General features: G+C 37.2%; 1 protein-coding gene across 3 annotated transcripts in view; it reads right to left on the bottom strand.

The window, feature by feature from the left end:
* The window catches only part of ADAM23 (ADAM metallopeptidase domain 23), a 166,172-nt gene that overhangs the window by 14,779 nt on the left and 126,125 nt on the right, over positions 1 to 25,268 (bottom strand). For 2 of the 3 annotated variants that reach the window (XM_007190594.3, XM_057551858.1), the window contains exons 16-24: positions 25,025 to 25,096; positions 24,340 to 24,429; positions 22,952 to 23,032; positions 17,146 to 17,196; positions 16,385 to 16,448; positions 15,002 to 15,107; positions 12,185 to 12,304; positions 10,151 to 10,319; positions 8,049 to 8,160 (exon numbers count right to left, since the gene is read on the bottom strand). In XM_007190594.3, coding sequence (XP_007190656.2) covers positions 8,049 to 8,160; positions 10,151 to 10,319; positions 12,185 to 12,304; positions 15,002 to 15,107; positions 16,385 to 16,448; positions 17,146 to 17,196; positions 22,952 to 23,032; positions 24,340 to 24,429; positions 25,025 to 25,096 — 865 coding nt within the window. Of the gene's footprint in view, positions 1 to 3,212; positions 3,281 to 8,048; positions 8,161 to 10,150; positions 10,320 to 12,184; positions 12,305 to 15,001; positions 15,108 to 16,384; positions 16,449 to 17,145; positions 17,197 to 22,951; positions 23,033 to 24,339; positions 24,430 to 25,024; positions 25,097 to 25,268 lie in introns of those variants that run through there. The other variant, XM_057551859.1, reaches the window with a different exon arrangement.

Raw genomic sequence — 25,268 nt, 5'->3', positions numbered from 1 at the left:
CAAATATTTCTGTAAACTTCTGATTTGAATGATTAACCTATTCTATAAGAAGAAAATAAAGGCAGTATCCTGAATATCTTCTTTTTTAAAAAAAATTAAGCTGAAGCCTCCTACATCACTCTAAATAAATGGAGGAAATATTAGTGGCTACATTTGGATTATCTTTAAAAGGAGCTACAACTGTTGATAATTCCTAGCTGTATACGTGGATCTGTTTGACCGGTGAAGATTACACTTGTTATAAGAATCCTAACAAACTCTCATATAAAAGCATTTTTGTCGATAGTTTGTCCAAACAAAGTCTGTATCTTAAAGTTACTTTTACAAATGGAGAAGCAATGGAAGCTTTTGGACCATTGCCTTAATTGTGAAGACATCATAAGCACCCCAGTATTATTTTATGCCCCACATTGTTCCAGACAGGAGAAGGTTCTCCACTGCACGAGAAAACCACAGGACACAAACACATCCAAATCACACCACAAGGGGCACTACCACGGGGGACACAGCAAGGAGACAACACATGGGGGAGTCAGATGCCAAGGGTCAGCTCACACGCCAGGAACCAAACAGAAACACTCTGAGACGCAGAAAGATGCTTACTCCATTCCCCACCCTGTGCCTCCAAAAATCACCCCCAGGGCCAGAATGGTGCCGGCCACGGCACCTATTAGCCTGCTTGTGGCCATGTTCACTGTGTGGAGGGAAAACGGAGATTTTTTTTAACAAAGGAAATTAATTACACACTGAGTTCACTATCATACATATAATCCGTTCAGGAAATGCTTTGAAAGTCAGTTAAAGATTGAGATCTTTGCTTTAAGATTTGAAATTAAGATCTACATACACATTGCAAATATTTGAGGATGATTTTGAATTTATGATCAAATTCCACAAATGCTACTTAAAAACATAATCTTTTATAAATACTTTAAACGTGTAAGTAATCCAATTTGAGTTACAGGTCCTACACGGAGTGAGATAAAATTAAAATGTAATTTTAATTGCATAACAGCAAATCTGTATTTTGGTTATGAAAGTAATAAACCATTACTATGCTTTTTATAAACTTCTCAAACCGTGAAATATGCCTAAGAAGCTATATCTTTTTTAAAATTCAGATCTTATTCCAATTTTGTGAAAATCCTTACAAATTTAAAACAGAATATATTTCAAATGAACCGCATTTTTACCTGGAAAGTTACTTTATCTAAAGGAAAAGTGTATCTCAAATAACCTGTAATGTTTGGGACATACATTGCATTGGGACATTTAGTTTTTGTTTATAGTCTCCAGTGTATAAACTATGCACTGAGAGAAAGTTAGGGTCTCCGGGCAACTGTCTTAATTGCTTCAAACAATGCAGTAGCGGATGGCTGAGTGGAGACACTCCATCCCTGCACATCACGACTTCTGTGAATAGCTTTAGCATGTTGCAAAATGGGCCTGGGATGAGCACAGGTCCCCAGCGTTCTCTGCATGGGCAAGATGAAGTTTAGCGTTGAAGGAAGAAGGCAGGTTATTCAGGGTTGAACGTGTCTGTGCGACTGTGACATGCAAACCTGTGGACAAAAATGCACTTTAACTCACATTTCTATGTGAATCAAAAGTACTGGCTTCAATCACTTTACCAGTTAAGACCGAAATTAGCTTCCACAAGGCTGCATTCACACGGATTGTGTGTTATGGCAAACAAAGAACTATGACTCGAAGTCACAATTTTTTAAGGCTTAATATTGGGCTTGTTAACATTTTGAGCTAAATATTCTCCCAAAGAAGAGAGAGGACCTTGGTGAGCAACTGTACAATTGCTTCATTTTATCACAGAGCAAATAATCTGAGTGAGAGATTCTAGTTTTATCATTAACTAAGTACAACCTGAGTTGTTCTTAAAATAACGAAGAAGATGGGGGACACAACAGAAAACAGAGAAAGTCTATGGAGAGCATTGAGGGGAAAAGAAAGAAGACCAACATATAAGGTGGTGGCAATGTTTTCCAAATATGACAGTACATTATAATTCAAAATAACCTAACTGATGGCTCAGATTTTCAAATTGTGGAGGTAAATATTGGGATGAAAGGTATTCTAGATCGAGTGCCTTATTTTTTCTTTTTTTGAGTCCTTAGAAAATCATTGCTTTCAGAATACTAAATTAACCAGGATACATCATGTTATCATTTTTTTTTCCTTTTTTTGCGTAAGTTTTAGGCATTGGCCCTCAGACCCAAAGTACGTGAGAGTACTATTACTTTGTTAATTCTCGTATAAGCTCTATGTGCTAAATTACAGGAAACACACACACATCTCTGTAAAACATAATGATAAATGAATATTTGTTATCTTTATAGTAACTGTATGAATGATGACTAAAAATAGCTATTTTAAAAGGCTTTTTGTATTTGCTATGGATGTAATTTCTCACTGCAGAACCGAGAGAATTAGGCAATCAATCATGCAGGTGTTAGAAACAACCAGAGGAACAAGACTTCTACAGATGCTTCAAATATGTATTCAAGATAAACAGATATAGTCTGTAATCTCCCCTGAGCAAGAACAATTATCTCCAATTCTTAACTGATGAGTAGTCAACACCAAAGCAACATAAAAGTAAGTGGAAAAATAGCTTTTTCAAAGGTATCCTCTCCCGTCTTTGCTCTCCCTCCCTCCCACTACTTTTAATGGTGGTATACTAAAAATATATGTAAAATCCATTTGATTCTTTATCATGATACTTGACAGGGTTATCTCTTTCAGTAGGTAGCGACTCAACGTGTTTTCAAACTGGCATGAATTCACTGAGTGGCTCACAGGTGGGTGGATTTGTACAGGGGAAAATATTCAGAAACCAAGGTCTCAGCTGCTCTTCACAGCTACAAAGAATTTATCTTCTCATTGAAAAAAAATTCCTTGGATCTTTAGGGGTCTATGATCTAGTTTCACTTCTGTAATAATTTATTAATTATGTAACTGTATTTGTTCATTCACTCACTCATTTGTTATCTACCAAATGCCTTTTTTTTTGGTTCCAGAAAATACAGTGTAAGAGTAAGGGAGCAAAGAACACAGTCTGGTTAAAGATTAAGTATAGTATTTATTTCTAATCTTAAATTTTAACAAGATAATAAATCTCTGCAGAAAGAACTTTGGTGCATAGAGTACAAATGATGGCTTTGATGCCTCCTGCCTTTGAAGTATTAAAGGATGCAGGATTATAGCCCCTTTTGGTTCATTGGAATCACATAGATGAAATAATGCAGCTTTTTGTTTCAGAAAGTCTCTAAAAGTAAGAAAAGAAAAAAGCCAATCGCTCAGTTTCAAAAACACAATTTCAAAGTGTCTGAAGCATGACTAGTCTGTGGAAGAATTCTACGTATAAAATAGAAATTCCTAAGAAAAGGAAAAATTTCATAGTCCGTATCTTGATATTATATACGTCTCAAAAATTCTACCTCTTATCACATATGATAGCAGGGACCAAGATTAAAAATAATAATAATAATCCAGCAAACAACAGAAAGAAGAAAACAAAAATGAAAACATACTGCTGAATGTTAATAATATAATGCTTCCTTTGACAAGCAATGGATCAGCTAATAAGCTTAATCATTGCCTGTTTATTTTTTTCACCCTTTCTACTTAGTACTGCTATGAAAACTAGCAGCATAACTTAACACCCAGCTTTAACTCAGGCTGTGTGCAATAACAGAAAAAAAAAACATTGGGCTGAAGATCAGGTGATCTACGTTTTATTGTTGGCTCTGCACCTAACTAGCTGTTAACCTTGTTAATTTAGTTTTCTCATTTTTAAAACAATGGGTCTGAACTGAATTGCCACTAAGGCCCCTCCATCTCTGATCCGATGACTATTGTCATGATGAAAGGGTCTGACCAAAGCTTCCCAGGACCATTCTTTGCCCTTATATATATCAATGAAAACATGTGATATGTTCCAGTTTCTTCTCTTTCCTCCTACAATGGTGCTGCAAACCAACCAGTGAGAAAAGTTCCACTGTATTTCATAATAAGCACTGTGCAACGATGCTTCCACATTACAAAAATTACTGGTACTCAACGTGGCTCTCCTTACAGCAGGTGGAAATTCTAGGTCTTCTAAACAGAGTTCGAACATATTTTACCCTTGTAGAACAAACCAAAATAACTTCTTTCAGGGAGTTCAGTGGAAACAGGTTGGGAGAAGAGGGACCCAGAAAAGTGTTCATATGTAAAATGAATGACAATGTAGAAAACATGAATGAAGTAATATGTGATAGAAAATCTTTTAAAAAAAATCCTCGCCCACATGGTTTTTGCATTGAGATCCTATTTCTTGTCTTTTAGTAATTTTGATTTGAGAGTTGGAGCAAATAGTCTAGCATGCTTTAAACAGTGGGTTAACAGTGGACAACTTTAGCGAGTACAGAGTGACTTAAATGGCAATACTTTCATGTGGGTTTTTCATCCCTACCTAGATGGAGAAGTTGAATTTTTATTCTTCCAGGAACCTATAGTTAAAATGAAAGGAATACCCAAAACACATTGGTTCATTTCTGACTTCCTCAAATCAATGGAAACAGAGTCACAGAATTCACCTTTAATTTTTACTAATTTGGTCTTGATCCAACACCAGACCAATTCAATCATGAGAAAGAATGTAGTGCACAAAGTTATAGAGAAAAACTTTGGCACCTCATACAGCTGCTGAACCTACAGTCAAGGAAGTACTGATTGTTTCAATACCTTGAGTTCATTACTTGTTACTCTTCAGCAAGGCAATACAACAAATGGATTCTGATAAACGGAAAATCAGCGCTACATGCACCATTTCACTTCCTTTATATATTTCCAAAGAGAAGGGATGTGATATTTATTGAATGCCTACTATGTGCAAGGATGTGCTGACTTTTAAATAGTAGAGAATCAATAAATATTTGCTATCTGGATTAAAAAATAGAAGTAAAGTACCTAGTTTCTCTTTTACCATCTTCTTTTAAACAGAATATCAAAAATCTACAGTCAAGTGTTTAAATTTTTATTTCTGTTGTTTCCCATTTTCCTAGTGTATTACTGGAGTTTCCTATAGAGGCTGCAAATATATAAACGACCGTTACAGATAGAGCCATTATTTAGTTGTTCTAAGATTGCTTGACTTTTCTGGAAATCTGATAATTTACAATAATAACCGCTCTTTGTTTATATCAATTAATGGCTTTTTTTCAAATGAATCAAGATTATTAGAGATTCATGAGGATTTTAGAGCCAATTGGTAGGTTTACTCAAATGATTCCACTGTCTTCATTAAGAATTTTAAAAAAAAGAAAATATGCAATAGGAAAGAAATTTACCAGAATGCTAACATTGATTACCTCTGAGCTACCAGATTAAGAATGATTTTTTTCCTCTTTTTAATCTTTTCTGTATTGTCAAATTTTCCTACAATAAACTTGAATGATCAAAAAGGTTATCTTTAGAAGATAATGAAGACTAGCACCACATTAAATGGGAAGAAAGCAAAACAAAACAAAAGGCAGCTATGGATATTCTCTTCTCTAGAATGTAGTCGTTTACTTTATGTTTCCAAATAAGTTTTCTAGGCACAGGTGAGTGAAGGAACGGGGAATAGAGAGAACCAGACAATTAATAATCCCCTATCCTACATAATGAAAAAGGACAAAGTCTAAGCCACTTTAGCTCTGCTCATCTGTTCGGGCATCCTTATACATCACTTGAGGAAACAGCATCTAGATCTTTAAGAGAATCACAGACATGCTATGGCGAGAAAATTTGGAAAGAATGAATCTCTCCTTCTTGTCAGAGCCTAAATCTTCTCTAAATCTAAGTTCTGAAGGTGGATCCAAGAATTTTTTGTACTAATTTTAAAGTAACAAAAGACTAAATGTAAAAGTGGAATTGGTTCCTTTTTAGAAATAGAAGGAGAACAGAAATAGACTGTGAGGGTGTGCTTGTGATTCTTATAGAATCTTAATATCATGGCATATTAAGCAAACTCATGAGAAGTGTTTTAACACACCCACTCCTACTGAACATTACACATGCACCCAAATCAGCCTAAATCTCTTCAGGAATTGAGGACTATGGAACTTCATATGCTTTCGAAGTCATAGTTTCCTATATGGACAATACTGAAGCTCAGAGTTTAAAGGCACTTTCATCCAAAACTAAGCAGATCAAAATGACACTATTTCTATATGTATTTTTCCTACCTGCAGGAAAAAAAAGCATGATAGTTATTTACAAAATACTGTTAGCAGTACCATGAAAAAGAAGAACCTGATATACAATGCCCATTGGTGCACAACATTCGTTCTAGTAAATTTTTGGTTTCTCAGGTACAATGCTATATAGATGCTATAGTAAGCCTACTTAACTGATGACTTTTCTAGATCTTTGAAAATCATAAAATGGGTTGGGAATGGGAAGAATAGTGAGAAAGTGACTATCATATTTATGATGACATAGGCTACATTATAATACGATGTGAAAAAAGAGAATAGGCCTGAGATTGGGCACTTGGGTCCTGGTCCCAGCCCTGCCTCTGGTTACCTGAGTAACCATAGTATGTCACCTGACCTCAGGAGCTGAGAGTTCCCATCTACAAAATGTGGGTGGTTCCAGTCAGAATGGCCATCATCAAAAAATCTACAAACAATAAATGCTGGAGAGGGTTTGGAGAAAAAGGAACCCTCTTGCACTGTTGGTGGGAATGTAAATTGATACAGCCACTACAGAGAACAGTATGGAAGTTCCTTAAAAAACTAAAAATAGAACTACCATACGACCCAGCAATCCCACTACTGGGCATATACCCTGAGAAAACCATAATTCAAAAAGACACATGCACCCCAATGTTCACTGCAGCACTATTTACAATAGCCAGGACATGGAAGCAACCTAAGTGTCCATCGACAGATGAATGGATAAAGATGTGGCACATATATAAAATGGAATATTACTCAGCCATAAAAAGAAACAAAACTGAGTTATTTGTAGTGAGGTGGATGGACCTAGAGACTGTCATACAGAGTGAAGTAAGCCAGAAAGAGAAAAACAAATACCATATGCTAACACATATATATGGAATCTAAAAAAAAAAAAGTTCTGAAGAACCTAGGGGCAGGACAGGAATAAAGACGCAGACGTAGAGAATGGACTTGAGGACATGGGAAGGGGGAAGGGTAAGCTGGGACAAAGTGAGAGAGTGACATTGACGTGTATACACTACCAAATGTAAAATAGATAGCTAGTGGGAAGCAGCAGCATAGCACAGGGAGATCAGCTCGGTGCTTTGTGACCACCGGGAGGGGCGGGATAGGGAGGGTGGGAGGGAGACGCAAGAGGGAGGATATATGGGGATATATGTATATGTACAGCTGATTCACTTTGTTATAAAGAAGAAACTAACACACCATTGTAAAGCAATTATACTCCAATAAAGATGTAAAAAAAAAAAAATGAGGGTGGTTCTAGATGGCCACTGAGACTCCTTCTAACTCTAACCTCCTTTTAATGGCTGGTTAAAACAAAGGTTCAGATCTTTCACGTTTTCTCTTTGAAGTATTAAAGGTCTGTGAAGTATTCCAATTTCTTCCTAATCAAAAGTGTACTTAAACAGAGCATGGAAGACTACAACTTCCTTCTGGAAGGACTCAAGTAGTGAGGAATGACCAGAGTCTCATGTCAGTGAAAAAGAGTTTATCTATTAAAAAACTGGCATAGCTTAGACAAACTATAAAATGATTAACATTTGTGATTATAGAAGAAGAACAAGGTTTAAAGGAAAGAAAGGAAATCGGTATATTTACTTCTTCCCAATCTCAGTTCTAGGCTAAGGGGTACCTTAAACATTTTTTTCAATGTTATATTACAAGAACCCTTAATTCTCCAGTAATATGAATCATACATTTTAATGGCAAAAAGAGATATTCTTATGTGTCTCCTGTCAAATCTATGAAGTTGTTATATTGGCGCCATTGGAAGAGTACCAATGAATTCAGTATGCAAGGAATTGAAACTGAAATCACACAAACCCTTGGGTCCTTCATCCTTCGGGGGGTGCAGGCTCCTAACTGGATCCCGGATACTACAGTCTGTCCCTGCCCAGGTGAAATCACAGATGCAGGTGGCTTCATTACTACACACCTGTGAAGAACAAAGAACAGAGATGCACCATTTTCACTGCACTTGGTGGAATAATGGTGATAAATGTAAAAGGGACACGGAACAAGGCAGAAGCTTTAAAACCCATTGGGAATTTTAAAAAAATCTCCCATGGTTTTGAATACTAGACAAGGGGAAACAAGTATAGATCCAATAGTTGGATGATGTTCTTTTCAGTTAATTATAGAAAAATCAAGAATAAAAGGAAGAAATTTTTAAATTAAATGTTAATTACTCATGTCGATATTATTTAAGTACACAAATGTCTGACAATGTAGAAACATACATGCTTAATTCAAGAAATTAAGCGATACTGGGTTTAAGAGGCATTGCCAGAGATTAAATACCTGGAGGCATAAATCACCAATGCACTGCATTATCTCACCATGCTCAACACAAAAGTCATTAGGTGGCACTCTGCCAGCCAAACACACACCCTCCCACCTTCCCTGCCTGCCCGTGGTATCACTCCTCTCTCAGTCAGCCAGGCTGAAGACCCTCCTAGAGCGATCTTTGTCCCTTTCTCTTCCTCTGGGGACCAAGCAGCATGCTGGAATGGATGTGTAATTTAGATGAATAAATAACCATCCACAAACTAGAGACAGAGTAGGTTAAATCCTCATCTGCCTGTGAAATACATTCGGAGATAGATTATTTAGAGATGATAAAATCGAATTTAGGCTTATTGGTATAAGAGCTTTTTAATCTGAAATGACATAACATCATGATTATGATTAACAGGCTGAATTTAACCCTTTTTTTAACAAGATGAAAAAGTGGGAGGGGTAGTGGAGACTCATGGGCCTTTTAAAGGCATTAAATTTTATAATGCTTTCAGAACAATAACTGAATAACTGAGAGGTCTGCCCAGTGCTTTTACTTTACTGTAGCAATTATTGAATATTTACTACATTTACTATGTGCTGGGTACTTATGCTCAGTGCTTTGTGTATAGCATCTCATTTAATACTCACACTAGCACCCTGATGGCTGAGAGAGGTTGAGTGACTTGCCCAAAGTCACTGGGATAGAAAGAAGCAGAGCCAGGATTCAAACCCAGGATTCTTTCTAGCCACAAAACCCATGCTCTTGATCACTAGGCTGTACTGCCTCCCCATGAGCCTATGATTTCAACCAAACATGAAATCATAGTCATTGGGCATAAGCTTCTTATGTCTTTCTACCTTGTTCTACGACATATCACCTGTTTAGCTATCTATATTTTGGATTATTTTTACCTTCATTGCAGCATCTTCCTTTGAGATGATCACTCTGAGTTTCTTCATGTCTGTTTTTTCCATTTCAGAAGGCCGTTTAAATTCTGAACTACTTTTCTTTTACTAAACCCAATTTAAATAATTATTAAAATGTGCTTTTAGGTATTAAACCTCGGTTTGCCAGGAAGCATCTGCCCAAACACTTTGTGCATAGAATTAAAGCTACATGCAGTTGTGAGTAGAGAGTACATCTTCTCTTTGGCTGCCAATGGTCCAAGCATAACCGTACAACTTTAAACACGTGAATTATAGCAGTGACCCAACCTCTAGTCTAGTGTGATCTTGCACACATAGATACTCAGTATGCATGTTGAGTAGCCGGAAGGCAATTACTGAGAGGGTGTAAATTATTGTGAATGGTACAAAGCAGTCACATGGGGTCTACAGTTTCTTTAGGAACCACATCAATTTGCTTCCAACTCCTTGGATGCCAAGCTATCTCTAGAGACTGCAGTGAATACAAATAGCCAGTGGTAAAAGAAACAACAAAAATAAAACCATATCAACACATACAGGAGCTATTCTTAGCAGATAAGGACACTAAGGAAATAATCATAGTCAGTGTATAGATATTAACAAGTCATGGAAGGAGAATGGCTGAACTGGAAGTCCAATCACTGTGAAGCTGGAGGATGCCAGACAATGTTTGCCATCCTCCAACTTCAGATTTGGGCTGGACACTGATGCCTACTTACCCCATGGCCGGAACAGACTTTACCCTTGGAACCGAGAGGGCAGCTGCTCATATTTAGGGCCTGAATCTGTAGGCACTTCCGATCTAAACACATCATAGATGGGCCACATGGTGTTCCATCTTCTACATAGCCCACATCTGTATCATCATCTAAAACCACATGAGCACCACTAAAAAGAGAAAAATAGTCATACAACCATTAGCACCAGACTTGGAAATATAACATCAAAGTGAATGAGGTTTTGTTCTTTAGGAAACTGAAGAGGCTGTCAGAGGACATGGATTTCTTCTAGCATTTCTCCACTTTTCTCTTCCTTTCCCCCTTTCCCCACCTCCCCTAAATAAAAGAAACTGTCTTTCACTATCATTATTACACTGCAGTTCATCAGAACAAAAAAAATGTAATTTTCACAAAGTGTGTTCTAAATCTTCCCTTGTTTTCAAGACCAACATTAAAACTAGGGGAGAGGTGTGCATAAGAACAAGACAAGCAATCTTATCATTAGCTTTTCAAGATTTTCAGCTGTTTCATGATGCAAAAAGGCAGATGTTGAGCATAAATAGCAAATGAAAATATTTTTTAAATTATTACTTTAGAGGATTAGACTATTCATGATTGAAAAAAATAAGCCGGTTCCTCTCTATTGATACATATAATTCTAAAACCTCAAAACGAAGGACAGCTTGAATTTGAATAATGATCAATGTTATAATTACTAATTAAGTACCTTGCTGAATATTTTTAAAATATACTAGTTTAGAATAAAACAATATAATTTAACAAGGTTGTTGTATCTAAAGACGTGCAAAAATTTACACATTCAAAGGAAGCTTCTGTGCATCAAAGTAACTAGATCTGAGGACTACAAATTTATTCCAGTAAGGATCTTATTGTCTAAGACACTGTTAGAATAGCCTTTAGAGCCATTTAAAAGACAGAAAATCAGCAACCATTTGACCAAGACAGCAATATCCTATTTGGTTACCCAATCAATTTACTAAATTCTATTCAAAATTACTTTGGGATGTTTCCAAATCTTTCATTCACTCATATAAGATGAAGGTTTGCTATTTGGGGAATACTAGGGATAAACATTGCAGACCCTGAAGGCAATTCTGTAGGGGGAAATCCCAAAAGTGTTTTGGGCAACGACAGTTATCATCTGAATGAGGGCATAGCATCTTAGAATTACGACTACTTTAACGGGAACAATATTTATTTAAAATATAATATGACTCCCAGTGTTCAAAAATAAGCCTCATATCTTCTGTGCCTTGTACTCACAGATAACTGGACATCAATGTCTCACTACAGCTATAAATAATATTTTAGTGTATATTTTCTATATGTGATTAGGCATTAATTAAGCCATCTTCTAAACCAGACACATGCTACATAGAGTATGGCTTAAATTCTTTATTTTTTGTCACAAAAAATGAAACACACAGTGTTCAAATAGTGACATATTTCAATGCTCAAATCTTTAATCATGTGTCAAAATGAATACCATAAAATTCCACTATTTTTTAAAATATTTATTTATTTATTTATGGCTGTGTTAGGTCTTCATTTCTGTGCGAGGGCTTTCTCTAGTTGTGGCAAGTGGGGGCCACTCTTCATCGCGGTGCGCGGGCCTCTCATTATTGCGGCCTCTCTTGTTGCGGAGCACAGGCTCCAGACGCGCAGGCTCAGTAATTGCGGCTCACGGGCCCAGCTGCTCCGTGGCATGTGGGATCTTCCCAGACCAGGGCTCGAACCCGTGTCCCCTGCATTGGCAGGCAGACTCTCAACCACTGCGCCACCAGGGAAGCCCTAAAATTCTACTTTTAAGATTATAATTACGAGGACTGTCTCCCTACTAATAACTGGTATAATTTTTAAGCAAATATAATTTGCAAATCAGTATATAACTTTATTTTTTAAATGACTTTCAACATGCAAGGTGATAATAAAATCTAAGTCACCATTTCCCTTGATTTTTCTAAATTTGTAATTCTCACGATTCATTAGGTTTTCCAACATTTAATGTGTTACCTGCAGTCAATCACCCGGCCTTGGTGGTAGAAGGAAGTTGGGATGATCTCACCCTGAAGTTGACCAATACGTGGAGCTCGAGTAAGATTGGTACAGAGTAAAAATCCACAGAACACATCGCTGAACATATTTAAAAAAAAAAAGAAGAACAAGACAGGAGGAATCAAACTGAAAAAATCGAAACTATTCAGTCTACAAATATTTTTAAATGGGAAATATTCCCTTTTCTTCTAAATAAAAATATTTGTTCAGATATTGTTGGTTGGCAAGGACTCCCTCCTTCCTTGCTAACAGGATCACAGTTTCTTCGGGGTAGCAAAGTGCCCAGCCCTGAAAGATGGCTCATGACTGGTGTCTGAGTTCATCATGGTACCCCCATTTGCTACACCCACTTTCCTAGCCATCCCTCCTTCCCACCCTCCTGGAGCTAAGAACGGCCCCTGGGTGTTGAGATGTGAGGAAAAGCCAGCTAGGGATTGCTGGGGAGAATTCTGTGCTCTGGATAAAAGGTTAGAGCCTGACAGGGAGAAGACCTTTTCCTCCTACCCCTGCTTCCTGCCTTTGAGTGTGCAGCCTTTGCATTCGCCTTGCAATCGTGAATTCACAAATGTAAAGACACAAATTGAACATGCTAAGCATTACAAAGAAGAGGGGCAGAAATCATCTGGGTCCTTGGCGACATTGTTAAACGACTCACCCACCATGAGGGCACCTACCTCCAGCGAAGTAAACAATGAACTCCTTAAAAAATGTGCAAAGAATTAAAGTGCCACATCACAAAAAAGGACATCCGTGTCCAAGAAATGCATGAAAATGTACTAGCTTCCATTTGTAATCAGGAAAATACAAATTAAAACCACAGTAATAAAGCAGTTCACACCCAGCAGAATACCTAAAAGTAAAATGTCTGATAATAATACCAAGTATTGGTGAGAATGCAGTACAACAAAATTCTCATATACAAATTCTCGATGGTAGGGTTTACTAGTACAACCATTTTAGAAAACAGTGTCACATCACCTGGTAGCACTGAAAATATACATCCCCTATGACTTAGCAATTTTTCTTCCAGGAAAGGCCTTAGAAAAGTATGTGCAAATGTGTCCTAAGTTACATGTATCAGAATGTTCACAGCAGCATGGTTCCTAATAGCCAAAACATGGAAACAATCTAAATGTCTATCAACATAGAATGGAGAAATCAAGGTATATAAATATGAATGAAAATGAAACAAATGAACAATAAATATGAACCAACAGCTACACATACCATGGAAAACTCTTAAAATAATGAACTTAAGAAGCAAAATGCAAAATAATACATGAGATATGATTCCTGTTATATAAAGTTACCGAAACTTTAGGCAAAATATATGGTTTAGGGCTGAAAATTTGGGCAGTAAATCTCTAAAGAAAAGAAAGAAAGCAATTGCCAGAAAAGTCAGGACGACAGTACCTCCAGCAGAGAGACACGGGCACTGTGAGGGGGAAAAATACATTTCTGGAATGTTCTAATTCTTGATCCACATAGGGGTTACATGAGAGTTCACTTCGCATTTATTTGGCAAAATGTATATTTGTATATTAATCACTTTTCTATGTTATATTTCCCAGTTTTTTAAAGTTTAAAAAAACATGCATTTATTTTCTTTAACTCATTGGTGGTTGGCTATTCTACTGCCAGCTATTCAAAAGCTATCTTCTACAATGATCTGATACAATGCCTCCCAACTTTTTGAAGTCACAGAGGCACAGAGAAATGATCAGATTTGTCTATGACATTGATTTAATGAATGAAGCTAATCAAATCCAGAGGCGTCCAACCCCATGGATTTTGACTATTTTAGTCCCCACTTCCTCCCTGGCACCTCGAGGACTGAACAGCTCAGAACATCTATAACTCACTCGTGAGACATCAGATGGGAAGTTCTGTTCTGTTATTTTTGTTTAACTTTAAAGAAGTCAAAAATTTGTTGCCTCCTAAGGCCTCATCTACCATCAAAGACTACACAGAATGGCAAAGTTCCCTAAAGTACATTAGAGACCATTAACTAGAGGAATAAAACTTCCCTTAAATCCTTGCTCTGCTTCAAAATGGGAGAAGAATCCTCACTGTTATGGAAGGAGAACGGAGGAGCTTTGGTGTATCACTTAGTGGTCCCATAGATCCAAGTCATTGAGTTAACCTCAATAAACTATTAAATCACAATTTTAACTTTCCTCACCAAATCAAGGGAAAATATTACCAATGTGCTCTGAAAGTATCTCATTTCCTGAGTAAAGATGCCTCCAATATGCACTGACTAGCTACTTTTTAGAAGGGAAAACAGAACTCTAATATAGACATTAGACATTTAATTCAATCAAATGGTGTTACATTCGAGAAATAATTAAGTATATATATTACTTCACTTTAAATGGTCCCTCAAATTATATATACAGTCTATATCTTTTGCTTGTAGAATTCTGTGTATACTAGTACATTCATAGGCCTTTTCTGCTAGCAAAAGTAGAGAATTAAAACCCACTATTAATTTAAAATACCTTGGCAAAGTATCTCTTCAAAACAAGCTTCAAGTAAAATACAGCACGCAAGAACTTTTCTGAATTTTACAGAAATGGTGTCTGTACCACAGAAATAGTTTAGTTCATAGCCATTTGCCTCTAGCTATACTAATGTATTTTTTAAATCCATACTTTAAAATTTTAAGTAGTCGAATATTTATTAAAAAATCAGTAACATTTATTTTGTGCTCATTTTACATTTGGACCAGGGTTTCCAAGTCCACTCACTATGCTCCCAGAGCTGACCACTCACTGTTTGCTGCACTGGATCCATCGGTCTCCATCCTTCCCGCAGTTGCCTTTCTCTGTGCCTTCTGTATTCAGCTTTTCATAACAGAATTTGTCAGACCCCGAAGCCTCTTTTGGAGATGAGCAAGAAAAGAGAATTAATTTTAGTTCTCTTTGTTATCCATAACCGGTAGTGTGCCAGTAAATATTTTAATAACTGGTGTTTCAGAAAAAGGAAAAAAAAATTCCTAATTTGTAGCACTTGCCAATTTCCATGGTGTAAATTTCCATGGTGTAATACATGGCTAATTTCAAACTAAGAATATGATGTCAACTGGCTTCTAAAATTCCTGAAAATTTAACCAATGGTTCTTTTAAGCTAAGACAGGACAGCTCCAACACACCATTCTTTTTAACTTGGGAGACAAATTTATTCCCAATTCTTGTTGGTGGGTTTGAGGGTGGGAGGTAGGATTAATCATCAGCAGGAACTAATGAAGTGACACAGAGAAAACTAATATCATTCCTAATCCTGCTTTCTATTAATACCAGTAGGCAATATAAAGTCTGAGCTCATTGAGATTTTACATTGGCACATGGATTTTGATATTTAAACCCTTTTAAAAGACAAAAATGCCTCTATTATCTTTCCCTTGTCAAAACTGAAGCACTAAAAGTAAATCTTTCAGTTAAATGACATTTGCCAAACACTGAAATCACTTGTGCATGGGTCCCAGTCTCCTTTTGCGTGCTTTCTTTTCTTGGTGGGTGACCCAGCCTCTGCCAGCAAGGCAGAGCCATTTCTCTCTCTTCCGGCCTGGCCCTCATGAACTGAAGTTCACTGGCGAGGCACTACAAATGTCAGGAAGAGAATATGTGTACTGACATGTAGGGAAATGTACTGAGAAGCGTGACCATGTACCCGAATCTCTATCTGTCTGCGTCTCACGAAGTACTTGTGTTTCTTCACTTCAAGCTGAGATAATCAATTATAGATTTAAAAAAAACAACAACAAAAAAGTCTGGTTCTATCCTGGGGTAAAAGAACAGAAAGCTAACTTGAGGGGGTGAATGTTAAATGCAAGGTACAAAGAAAATCAGCCAAGTGGCTGGATAATAAGCATGACCACTGCACTCAATCCGGTCTTTGCAGGAGGGTGTAGCATCCCTTCTGTCACAGCCACAATCACTGATTGGCACTTTTTGGTTCAGATGACAAGTCTCCAACATCAGCAGTTGTTTGCTGTGGTTTTGTGACTCAGATTCACCATTCTCTTCAGCCTTTTCTAGTTGTTTGTTTCTTTGTTTTTTAATCACCCCCAAGCTGTATATCTCTTTCTGCAAGACTGGCAGTGAAGAATATTAAGAGAAACCTGTGTGTGACCAGCAAGCAGGAAACATGACCTACTTGTTCCCCAGATGTACTGACACTGGTTATCCCGCGTCTTGCACTCCCCATTGTAGCAGCGGCCCTGAGGACAGAACATATGTTATGAGGCAAATGCAGCCAGTTCCATTTTCCCCCAAACTCTCACTGCAAGGTCTCCTTTTCATTGTTTCAGACAAACTTGTTTTCTTTTTCATTCGGTACCCTAATACTTTCACAGTGAAAATAAAAACCATAAACATCTTAAGAGAAGCGTAAGAATGACAGTTAAAATTTAAAACACAAGACATACCTCATAGTACAGCTCTTCAAATCCAACTAACTGTCTAAACTTTGAAATTTTATGGAAAACAAAAATTGAGACATTCCTTTGGGTGATACCAATATGATTTTTGGCTTTTTTTGCATGTGCATGGTTAGGTTATAACATAGCTTCAGGAAAACAAACAAACAAACAACCACATTACAACAGATTACCATATTTTCCCATCAGAGACAGGCTGAAATGATTAAAAGATAGTCACAACTCAATAAATTAGATTTCTAATTCGTCAGCCATTACATTTTTTTCCTCACCCTCAATCTGGACAGTTTGTACCCAGAGATAAATATAACATATTTGTATTTTATATGACATAAAGCAACTCTGAATTAGAAGACCACTGCAATAGTTTACTGTTGTTTGAATTGCAATTCCCCATCAAAATTACATTTATCCAAAAAAACACCTTGAAATCTAATCTTTTTATAAAATCCCATTTAAAACCTAGAGCCCAGCATACCTGATTTTGATTGCATGCATATCCATCTTGCTTATGAAGATTTGGTGGGCACTGAAAAACAAAACCTTTTTAGTTAACATTCAGCATGTGAAGTATCTTCAGATTATGTGCACAATATATTAAAATGCAAAAAAAATGCAAGCATGATTTTATTATTACTTGTGAATTGTGTGCTACAGATCATTCATATCAGTAAAAGTTATAATAAGTATTTTAAAAATGCAAGCATGGTGACTCTATAATTAGGAAAACATGAGTAACTCTTTGAGTAGGTTATCCAAATTTATTCTGCAATTATTGGTAAAAATGAATCAATTAGGTCCATGCAGTGGGTGCTTTTTATGTTTCTCTGTTTTCCATGAGATGGGCTAAAATAATAATTTACGTTTACTTGCCTGTGGAGTTAAAAGTAGAAGGGATTAAAATGGATAATGAAGGGAACAAATCAGCTTGTTATGCAGGAGTGGACACGTTCAGGAGCTAATTTACAAGACTTCGCTCAGCCCTGTGAAAATGTCAAATTTGCATGGGACACCCATGACACTCACCTCTAGGCCACATTACTGAGAAAGAAGAAATACACTGCCCTTCAACTCAATGTAAGTGCTGTATCTCCATTACATTTCTGACCTCTTGAACTACAGATTTGTTACTAGAACAATCATGATGTGACAGTTCTTTCTTTTTCCAGGTCTATTTATCAAATTATTTTTTATAAGTAAAAATAAGGAAAATTTCATTTTCCCCCAACATTACCCTGAGTAAATTAAAATTTTTACTTTCTGTGCGTCTCATTTACCACATTTAAGAGAGCTAAAAAAATTAAGTCAAGGCTCTGCTACAGCATTCAAAACAAATACAAAAAGGAAAAAAAAATACATGGGTGTGGCAAGTGAATAAGAAACATAGCAATACCCACTGAGGTCCTCCCTTAGTTTTCACCTTCTCAGTAAATGACAGTCCCACTCTTCCAACTGTTCAAGGCCAAAACCATGGAGTCATCCTGTGTTCCTCTGTTTTTCTCACACTCTCCTTCTAGTCCATCAACAAACCTTGGTAGCTTCGACCTTCAAAATATAATCGCAATCTGACTTTTCTCCATTTCCACCGCTAATGCCAGGTCCACACCACCACCATCTCTCACCACCATCTCTCATCTCTCTGATTATGCAACAGCCTCCAACTGATTCCCCTGCTTCCACTCTACTCTCCTTATAGGATATAGAGCTACCAGAGTGTCCCTTGAAAAACCTAAACCACCTCATGTTGCTCCTCTGTTGATGGCTTCCCCATCTACTCACTGGCCTTCCAAGTTCATCATGATCTGCTCCTATGCCGGCCCCATCCTCAGCTTCATCTCTCTGACCTCATTCCTACTCTCTACCATAAATACTTGACTCTACGTGAATGTACCAGCCATGCTGCCACCCCACGGCCTTTGTCCTTGCTCTTCCTCCAAACTTTCCCCCAGATTTCTGCCTGGCTTGCTCTCACCTTTTTGAGGACGTTGCTCAAATCTCAGCATCTCAGAGAAGCCTTCTCTAACCATGCTCTTCAAAACCATAACCTCCTTCCCCATGCTGGCAACCTCTGTTCCCCATTCCCTATTTTTTTTCTTCTCCATAACATGTATCACCAACTGAGGATCCGTATATTTTATGTATTTGCTTGTCTTTTGTCTGCATCCTAATGCAAGCACCATGCAGGCAGGGATTTTCTGTCCCTGCTGCCTCCCCAGCACCTAGAACAAAACTGGCTCAATGACTACTGACTGACTGAGAAAATAAATAAATGACCCACACAGATACAATTAAGTTACTCTATTCTGCAACAACAAGCTGTTTATCATGGTCACTACAGAAAGATAACAGAACTAATTTAGAAGTGCGAAGAAGCAGTAACTTAGGAAGGAACACATTGAGATTAAATGCTTTGGTTCTACATCTTTCTAAAGAACAACTGACTCTCATACAAGCTTTCATTCAACCTAATGGTAACTCTTCAAAAGATGTAATTATCAGCACGAGAAGTTGGTTTACTGGACCAACTGCCCAAAAACAGAGATCCCTGGGACTCTTTCATCCAAATCCACTCAAAACACCATCATTTTCTTATTAATCAACTAACATTAATTATTCACTTACTCCAAAATGAACACAACCACACTGGACAAAAATGCAAAAGAAATGTTGCTACTAGAATAGGTACATCAGGGGCTAAACAGGTTTCATATTTGACTTTTGTGATGTTTCAAGAGGAAAAAACTAGTAGGAGTCACTAATTATAAAAAAAAGCTCTTGTTATAAACTGTCACAGCTACATGGAAGAAGATTCCTAATCAATCTATTTTTCGTTTAGGCTAATAAAAGCAAGTTGCTTATCACTGAAATGTTTAACAAAGGAAATTATGGATGTCTCTCGTTGTCTGGAGACATTTAAAGCAGAGGGACCATGAATCTGTGTACTTTATTCTGCCTGTGAGCAGAGGTCTGGATTCGGTCTCTAAATGCCATTTGAGCCCCCAGTTTTATGCTGTGCAGGAAGGTCCAGTTGAGGCCGGCTTTCACAGTGCAATAGCCTTTAAATGTACTTATTTTTAATTGTGCTATACCCCCACTTTGATGACATATTTCATAGTACTAACAAAACACATTTCCCACATCTTTAAAAAATATCTTTATTAGATCATCCAGACTGTTTGCCCAGGATTTCTCTCAGTTCCACATGTATTACTTATTCTCTTATAAATTGTGAATTTAAAAAGCAGCTCAGAAGCATTAGTAAACGCTAGTATCAAAATTAAGTAAAAATATAGGGCTTCCCTGGTGGCGCAGTGGTTGAGAATCTGCCTGCCAATGCAGGGGACACGGGTTCGAGCCCTGGTCTGGGAAGATCCCACATGCCGCGGAGCAACTAGGCCCGTGAGCCACAATTACTGAGCCTGCGCGTCTGGAGCTTGTGCTCCGCAACAAGAGAGGCCGCGGTACTGAGAGGCCTGCGCACCGTGATGAAGAGTGGCCCCCACTTGCCGCAACTAGAGAAAGCCCTCGCACAGAAACGAAGACCCAACACAGCCATAAATAAATAAATAAATAAATAAATAAATAAATAAATAAACATCATATTTAAAAAAATATATACTATAAAATAAAAGAGATCAAGTCATAATATTGCCAACGATACTGATTTTCAGAGATGCAGAGATTCTCAGAGATCCTATTTTCTTAATCATTATTAGCATCAATTAAGTTCACAGTTCACTGCCTCTTACAAAGCAAAAGAATTTGGGGTGGGTGTTTAACTCCCTCTATTCCACTTATCTAGTTCAGGTTCATTCTGGTCATATAAGGAAACTGTTACTAAAGAAACGTTCTTTTCTACTATGCCACTGAGAATTTAACAGTACAATTTTCACCTTGGACACATGAGATAAAAAGAACATTTTAAAAATTTGGACAATAGAATATTAAGTTGAACACAGAGCCCTCATTATAAAAACCTTATTTCCAGTAAAGTCTATGGCAATTCAAGAGTTAAAGGTTGAAATGAAAAAACTATACTTTTAAAAGAACTGAATACACAGAACCAAAACAATATATGATGGGTATAAAAATAGCATTATTCTACAAAACTAAAAATATAACTCAGTGAAACAGTATATCAAGAATGCCAGTACACTTGTCATAAAACACTGAATCCACAATTCTTACATTCTGCCACTATATTATTTAAAAATTGCAGAGAAACCTATTTACATATTTATATATAAAAACAGATACACATAAAAATCACAAAAGAATAATAGCCTGAATAGAGTTCACTGTACCATTCCTTTGTACCATATCCACTTGAATCGAGCCTCAGATGATACATATCAAAACCTTTCAAAAAGGTTAATTAGGAACCTTTGTTTTCCTCTCCTCATGTTTCCTTCCAGGGAGGGGAACTCAGTGTAACTCCAGTTACTCTCTGCTCCTGTACTCAATTCTCCAGGCAGGTAGAGTGAATGGCTGGGTTGGTTGGCTGGCTGATTTGATAAACTTGAGAAGAGTAACTTGGCATTCTGGCCCGGTCCTGCCATCCTTCTCTTGCCTACTCACATAAATCACCCTCTCTCTATTGCTCCTCCATGGCATACAAGGCAAAGTCTGGCTCTGCAAGGACAGGTCATTCCAGGCCCAATTTTGTCAAAAATGTGTTGCTATAGCCTGAATCTGGGATCTATAAAGAGTCCCATTTAGCCCTCACACTAACTATGGCTTTCAACTTGGCTATTTGCAGTAGCAAAAATGATATTTTGGCTTCTAACTGTACTCTATCAGGAGCCCTACCTGGCAATAGGTAACTCCACTCCTGAGAACTTGTCCTAAGGTGCTAACTCCAAACAAGAAACACTCTTAAAAATGCATAGAGATTCACAACCGTATTAATCATAATAATGAAATACTGCCAACAATCGAAATATCTACCACCACTGGATGTAGAAGTGACTGGTATATCCACATGGCAGACTTTCATGCAACTGTAAAGAGGGTATTTATAAAAACAGTGTCATAGCATGGGAAAATGCTCTTGAAATAACGTTAGAAAGAAATGAAGGTAGAATGAAGTCAAAAATTCTTACCAAGCCCCTACCTGTCTGATTCCTGACTTCCTCTCTGAATTGTTTCCACTATTCCCCAGCTATCCCTGCTTTCATTCCATCTCTTGAAGAAGCCATGCTTCTGTACTCACTGGGTTTTTTGTTCATTTATTTGCCTTTCTCCATCCAGCAGAATGCAAGCCCCGTAAGAGCAAGGACTTTTCTATTTCAATTCCTCCCGTATCCCAGCATTCACAGCAGTGCTTGTGGGCAGTGCTTGTGAGCACAGAGCAGGGGCTCCACAAATGTTCATTTGAATGACAAATAAAGACATAAAACAACACAACATAAATGTTTAAAAATGTAAAAATTAAAGAAGTAATGCCGGAAGGCAGCCTTAATGATAATGTGATAACTTTAATGTGAAGAAGATCATGCCAAGTGTGTGGGCCATGAAGCCAGGGCTTCGTAAGTGGAGCGAGATGGTGACAGAGCTGAGGAAGGCAGACTTCTGCTCCCAATCCCATTTCAACCACAGCAGTGCTACTCTTCCCAGATTTCTACATTGGGTTTCCATCCAAAATTTTGTTGGTAAGCTGGGACGAAGTGAGAGAGTGGCATGGACATATATACACTACCAAATGTAAAACAGATAGCTAGTGGGAAGCAGCCGCATAGCACAGGGAGATCAGCTCAGTGCTTTGTGACCACCTAGAGGGGTGGGATAGGGAGGGTGGGAGGGAGACGCAAGAGGGAGGAGATATGGGGATATATGTACACGTATAGCTGATTCACTTTGTTATACAGCAGAAACTAACACACCATTGTAAAGCAATTATACTCCATTAAAGATGTAAAAAAAAAAAAGGGTTTTGTGGCTTAAAAATGCTCGAAAATAGTACTATTAGTGCTTTATCAGTGTGAGGGTACTGTTTTAGATGTGGGGACCAGGAAAGAAAAATCAATTAGTTGGATATAAGCAATACAAACGGAACTAATTATGAAAGGGAAATTTGGAAGAAAAGAGATCTTTTAGGTCCAAAAAACCACAATAAACGTTCCTAAAATAAAGGCATGGTAGGAGCTAGAAATTACTAGAAAACAGAGCAAAACAAAACAAAAAACAAAAGAACCAAATCATATTCACACACGTAATCCAAACTGAAAGCTTTACAATATGTATTTGCGAGTAAGATGCATTACCTAAAACTCAGTTTGCCATACCTGGCCAGAGTCTCCAGTACAATATTCGGTAATATCACACCCATTCACAGCATCCCGACATTCATACCCTCGCGGCTGAAACTGCAAATCAAAACTCAATATTAGGAACCAGTACTAATTAATATTTCAAAGAGTTAACATTCTTATATTCACCAACAATCATGACATCCTTTCATAACCACCGCCAAACTCTTTTTATGAATCAGCAAGATAGTTCCAGGATAGAGATAATGCCCAAATACCACTCTGTGTAGTAAATATGAATCATTAACCAAGTCATTACATGGTCAGATTTCAAAATCCACTATCTCAGAGTATTATTTCTGGAAAACATTGTGATGACAATTATGCAAAGAAGAAACACTGGTGTGGCTTAAGACAAGAGAACAAAACACTGAAATATAAACATTTAGGATCTCTCTGAAGACTGATATGCACACCCAACCTGCACTGATTTACCAACTAGCTTGGATATTAGTCTTGCTTTAGCTAAATATACACAATCAGATTTCAATTAATTCATGTGAATTTCCTTCAGTGATGCCAGTGAATGCCTACTGAATACAAGGCATTTTGTTTCTCTGGGTGGTGGGTGGGTAAAAGATGAAGGAAAGAGTCCATCATCTTCAAGCAATTTATAATCTGGTTGGGGACATAAGCAAGTACAAACTAAGCTAGAATCGCCTAGATTACCACATGCATAATATCCCTTTGGTGTTGGATAGAGTTAAATCATATACTTTTATGGTTTCAAAGAATATTAGACATTTTATAGATGAGAAAAAGGAAAATTTAAAAAACGGTTTTTAAAAATATTAAACAGAGGTCTCTAAAGATGGAAGTAACTGTGTGTCCACACATACACAAGTTGTGCATATACACATATAAACATACATACATACATATATTACTTCCTTATCTAGCTTTCTTGCCTTTATAAGGGATTTTAAATATCAAATATAAAAATATGAGAACTAGGTTTTCTGCTCAGGGTCTAAAATAAATTAGGATGAGTTTTAAAGAAAAAGGTTATAGGTAGGGCTTATTAGAAAAAGACCACAAGAATTGTCCCTCTTCTATTCAACTATTTAATTTGGTTTTCACTCATGATAGTAGAGCAATTCTCAATGTTTATTTTGGAAGGATTATAGATATATTTTCTTAGGGAGGTACCAGAGAATAGGATGGTTGGTAGTGAATCATAGTAAAGATAATCGTTGTAACCCACAGAATTTGGATAGATTTATTGATTCTACAAAATCGCCAGGCTAATATGCACAGTGTCAATCAACAAGTGTGTGACAAGTTGTATAAATACTCAATGTACACATTGAGATATTTGGCTAATATGTCAACGATAAGAAAGATGAAACTGTCAGAGAACTCACAAGACATGAGGTATTATTACAGCAGGGCCCGTCGCTGCAGTGGGCCCCATTGGAGAGAGAGCATTTCTTACAGCACAATCCATAGCATTCCTAGAGAAAACATTTCATGTGAGTAAGTGATGAAACCTACCCACTGGTCATTCAACACTCTCTCCACATGTAACTTATGCGTAATCCACGTGAGGAGATGTATATAATAGTAAGCAAATCTTTTAGGAAAGAATGAACCACTTTAAGCAATGATAGATTCCGTCCGGCTATACTTCTCAGCAAAGTACGATCTTCTAAGAAGGGGCTTCTCTACCAAAAAGTAAGCTTATTTTTTAGCAGGCGCCCAACCCTTGGTTAGCTCTGTTATATTCTTAACACTCAATCTAGTTTTACAAAGACAAAAATAATATACAAAACAGAAAGAATTTTCATGAGTTAGTAAAACTTGTCTGAGATGAATATGAGTTATGAATTTTTAAGAGATACGAATTTGATTAGAAGAATCCATTAGGTTTCTTCAGACAGAGCCAATGATTAATTCTAACGTGTCTGAGCTAGGATTAAGCATTGATGAGAGAGCTCAGAAATAAAGGCAGTAAGACCACAATGAATGATGGGGCAGACTTCCCACTAACGCTATTCTTCTGCACTCTGGGTAGATGTGCTGAAGGTAGAAAAGATCTCTTATACCTACCACATGGATTCCACAATCACACTCCTCCCCAGCTTCCACATATCCATTTCCACATTCTGTGGGCTCAAATAGCTGAAAGAGATTAGAAAGATAAAGGGAAACCATTTTAATTTACCACAGAAAATCAACACTCCAATCAGGCTACATACATGGCCCTATAATCAGCTATCATGTGGTATTCTTCTACGATCTGTTGTTATGGCATCTTACAAATGTGTCTGTGTGAGAATCACTGTTAGTTTAT

Source organism: Balaenoptera acutorostrata, chromosome 8, assembly GCF_949987535.1.
Source record: "Balaenoptera acutorostrata chromosome 8, mBalAcu1.1, whole genome shotgun sequence".
Classification (NCBI taxonomy): Eukaryota; Metazoa; Chordata; class Mammalia; order Artiodactyla; family Balaenopteridae; genus Balaenoptera; species Balaenoptera acutorostrata.
This window is presented reverse-complemented; position numbering and strand designations above follow the sequence as displayed.